The sequence below is a fragment of the Vicia villosa genome, linkage group LG4 (genome assembly GCF_029867415.1).
Source record: "Vicia villosa cultivar HV-30 ecotype Madison, WI linkage group LG4, Vvil1.0, whole genome shotgun sequence".
NCBI classification, from domain to species: Eukaryota; Viridiplantae; Streptophyta; class Magnoliopsida; order Fabales; family Fabaceae; genus Vicia; species Vicia villosa.
The window spans coordinates 26,133,205-26,137,383 of record NC_081183.1 but is presented as its reverse complement, the minus strand read 5'-3'; the positions used below and the strand labels follow the sequence as shown (position 1 = coordinate 26,137,383).

At 41.5% G+C, this 4,179-nt stretch overlaps 1 protein-coding gene across 1 annotated transcript; it reads left to right on the top strand.

Annotated features, from left to right (window-relative positions):
- Positions 1-259: 259 nt before the first annotated feature.
- Positions 260-3,706, top strand: LOC131598989 (uncharacterized). The gene has a single exon (XM_058871512.1). It carries the CDS (start codon positions 351-353, stop codon positions 3,651-3,653), a length of 3,303 nt encoding a protein of 1,100 aa, XP_058727495.1. The 5' UTR covers positions 260-350; the 3' UTR covers positions 3,654-3,706.
- The last annotated feature ends 473 nt before the right edge of the window (positions 3,707-4,179 follow it).

The window sequence follows — 4,179 nt, the reverse complement described above, 5'->3', positions numbered from 1 at the left end:
CAACAACATGGTGAAAAGCGAAAGAGACCACAAGAAGATTCAGTTGCATGGAAGGAAGTTGCTGATAAGCTGATGGTCGAGAATGCTCATTTGAAGGCCTTTTATGAAGATGAATTGGAGAAGCTCCGTAGGAAGCTGCAGAGAGGAGTTGGATCTTCATCAGAAGTGTTCCCTTCTAGTTTTTAGCTTTTTCCTTTGTTTTGTAATTTTGGATCTTTGAATCCTTTTGTATGCTTTTCCATGATTAATGAAAGAATATTGTTATGTTTTATGATGTTTTTTGCTAATGTTTGCAATTAATGTCTTAAAAGTTCCTTGAAAACTAATAAAAAACATTTGCATTGCATTTCATGCATCATTCTGCATTTTGGTCCTGCTTCCGAAAGTATTCCCGAGGTCTTATTCAGTGTTCTTCATACAGAATCAAGCTGTCTCACCGGTATAATACTCGAGCTAACTGCAAGAAGAAGATGGAAGGTCTTGAACAAGAGAATCGTGAGCTACGTGAAGAGGTTGTTACTTTGAGATCTGGTGTGGATCGTCTCACTGCTCTGGTTGAGACATTGATGGCTGCTCAGAATCAGAATCAGAATCAAGTTCCTCCTCCCAATGCCCAAGCTCAGGGTCAGACCACTGTGATTTCTGAAATTGCTGCTACAACCATTCCTGCTATTCCTGTTGGTGCTACTCAGCAACGTATGCCTAATGGATACCCCTGGGGCATGCCTGAAGGTTATTTGTCTGTTCCTGAGATGACTCGTCCGTTGACTCCTGTTATGGTCAACACCTCTCCTATTGTTCATACTGGTCCTTTTGTCCCAGAGCCCATTTATGATGCTGCTCCAAGTGAAATTCATGACAGAATGGATGGTTTCCAAGATCAGTTTGAAGAACTGCAGAAAGAGATGAAAGCCTTGCGTGGGAAAGAACTATTTGGAAAGAATGTGCATGATCTTTGCCTTGTTCCCAATGTGAAAGTACCTGCTAAGTTCAAGCTGCCTGAATTTGAGAAGTACAAAGGAAATTCCTGTCCTCAGGCACACCTGGTGATGTATATAAGGAAGATGTCCACTCACACTGATGATCAACGTCTGTTGATTCACTATTTCCAAGACAGTCTGACTGGAGCTGCTTCTAAGTGGTATATGGGCCTTGATAGCACCCATATCCGCACTTTTAATGACTTAGCTGAAGCGTTTGTGAAGCAATACAAGTATAATGTGGACATGGCTCCTGATAGGGATCAATTGCGAGCTATGATGCAGAAAGAGAAGGAATCCTTCAAGGAATATGCTCAGAGATGGCGTGAGGTTGCCGCCCAAGTGATTCCTCCGATGGAAGAAAAAGAGATGACTAAGATTTTTCTGAAGACTCTTGGTCCGTTTTATTATGAGAAGATGATTGCTAGTGCTCCTGTAGACTTCACCGAAATGGTGGGTATGGGTGTCAGATTGGAAGAAGCTGTGCGAGAAGGTCGTTTGGTTCGAAATGACAATTCATCTGGTGGTGCGAAGAAGTATGGTTCTTCATTCCAGAAGAAGAAAGAATCAGATGCCAATGCTGTTTCTCATGGGAGGAATAGTCGATTCAGGAATCAATCTCAACAAGTGGCGTCAGTAACTCCTGTTGTGAATTCAGTGCCTGTAGCTCCTGTTAATCAACAACCAGCAAGGCGGAATCCGTATCCTCGAGTTAATGTTGATCCTATCCCTATGACATACACTGAACTGTATCCTGCTCTAATTCATAAAAAGCTGGTTCAACCAAGGTCACCACCCCCTGTTCCAGAGAAACTCCCTTGGTGGTACAAGGCTGATGCCACTTGTGCTTTTCATCAGAATGCTCCTGGGCATGATTTGGAAAACTGTTGGGCCCTGAAGAATGAAGTTCAGAGATTGGTCCGTTCTGGAATGCTCTCTTTCCGTGATATTGGCCCAAATGTGAAGAACAATCCGTTGCCAACTCATGAAGCATCTGCTGTGAATATGGTATATGGATGCCCTGGGAAGTATAAGATTTATCGTGTGGAACACATCAGAGGATCATTGGTAGAGATGCATGCCACTCTGTGTGAATACAGTCATTATGAACATAATCATGCTGCTTGTAGGATTTGTTCAGTCAATCCTCGAGGATGTTACATTGTGAGAAGAGACTTGCAAGAGATGATAGATCAAAGGCTCATTGAGATTCTGAGGGATAGAGATGAAGATGATGTCAATGTGATTGAACCATGCTTTGAAATCCCGGAATGTGTAGAGATTGGTTATTATGGCAAAGCTGCTGTGGAACCTCTTGTGATATGTTTGCCTGGATCTGTACCTTATAGTTCTGATAAAGCTGTACCTTACAGATACAATGCCACCATGTTGGAAGCTGGAAAAGAAGTTGAGATTAAGCCTCTGTCTTCTGTTGAGAATATAGCAGATGTCAGTAGAGTGACTAGAAGTGGACGAGTTTTTACTCAGCCCCAAACAGTTGTGGATGTCCAGAGGAATTCTACTCCAGTACCTATGAACAATAATGATGTGACAAAAGTGAATGCTGGGTCATCTTCAGGAAAGGAGATGGATGAGATTTTGAAGCTTATCAAGATGAGTGATTATAAGATCGTGGATCAGCTGCATCGCACTCCGTACAAGATTTCTATAATGGAGCTGCTGGCGAATTCTCCTGCTCATAGGGATTCTCTGATGAAAATACTTGATCAAGCCTTTGTGGATCATGATGTGACGCTGGATCAGTTTAATGGGGTTGTGAGTAATATCACTGCGTGTAATAATTTGAGCTTCAGTGATGAAGATTTGCCTGAGGAAGGAAGAAATCATAATTTGGCTTTGCATATCTCTGTCAGTTGCAAAGAGGACTCAATGTCTAATGTGTTGATTGATACTGGATCATCTCTGAATGTCATGCCAAAATCCACTCTTGCTAAGCTGTCTTATGGTGGCACACCAATGAGATTTAGCAATGTGATTGTCAAGGCTTTTGATGGATCGAAGAAATCAGTGGTTGGAGAGGTTGATTTGCCTATTGGTATCGGACCATTTGTCTTCAAGATTACTTTTCAAGTGATGGATATTTTCCCTGCGTACAGTTGCTTATTAGGACGCCCGTGGATCCATGAGGCTGGGGCAGTTACTTCAACTCTTCACCAAAAGTTGAAATTTGTGAAAGATGGAAAGATGGTCGTTGTGAATGGAGAACAAGCTTTGCTGATTAGTCATCTCTCTTCATTCCGTACCATAGAAGCTGATGAAGTGGTCATTGGAACTGCATTCCAAGCCCTGTCTGTTAATGATGAAATCAAAAAGGATGAAGCTTCCATTGCCTCCTTCAAAGATGCTCAACTGGTGGTTCAGAATGGACATTCAGGAGTCTGGGGACAAGTGGTGAGTCTACAAGAGAACAGGAATAGAGCTGGTCTGGGATTTTCTGCCTCAGACAAGTCTGTGATGAAGTCTGAATCTGCTTTTCGTCCTTATCAAGAGATGTTTCATAGTGCTGGGTTTCTACACCCGACTCTTCCAGAGGTGAACGCTATTGTTGAAGATGAATCAGAGCCAGAGGTGCCAACCTTTGTGACCCATGGAAAGATGATTAAGAACTGGATCACCATTGACATTCCTGAGTGTACTCATGTCTCAAAGTAATTTGCTTTTATGTTTTTCAAAATCCTTTCATTCTGCCCAAGATGAAAGTGAAGTTGTTGGGGCTGTTTTCTGTTTGTTTTAAACATTAAAATCATCAATAAAAGTCATTTTGTTTCTGCATATAAATGCTTTTTATCTTTTTGCTTTTTCTGGAAAGTGGTAACACAAAAAACCTTAAAAAAATGTTTTCATTTTTCATAATTTGCACGATTACATGTTTGCATATATCTTTCCTTTTCCTGAAATAATAATCATTTGTGCAGATTAATCAATAAAACCGTTGAAAGTAATGACCCTGCGCCCTCTCCTAACTTCGAGTGTCCTGTGTATAAGGCGGAAGAAGAGAGTGATGAATGTATTCCTGATGAGATTTCCCGACTGCTTGAGCACGAGGAAGACACTATTCAGCCATATAAAGAGCCATTGGAAGTCATCAACTTGGGTTCTGAAGAAGATAAAAAGGAAGTCAAGATTGGGGCACTGCTTGGTCAAGATGTTAAGAAGAGGATGGTAGAGCTTCTTAAAG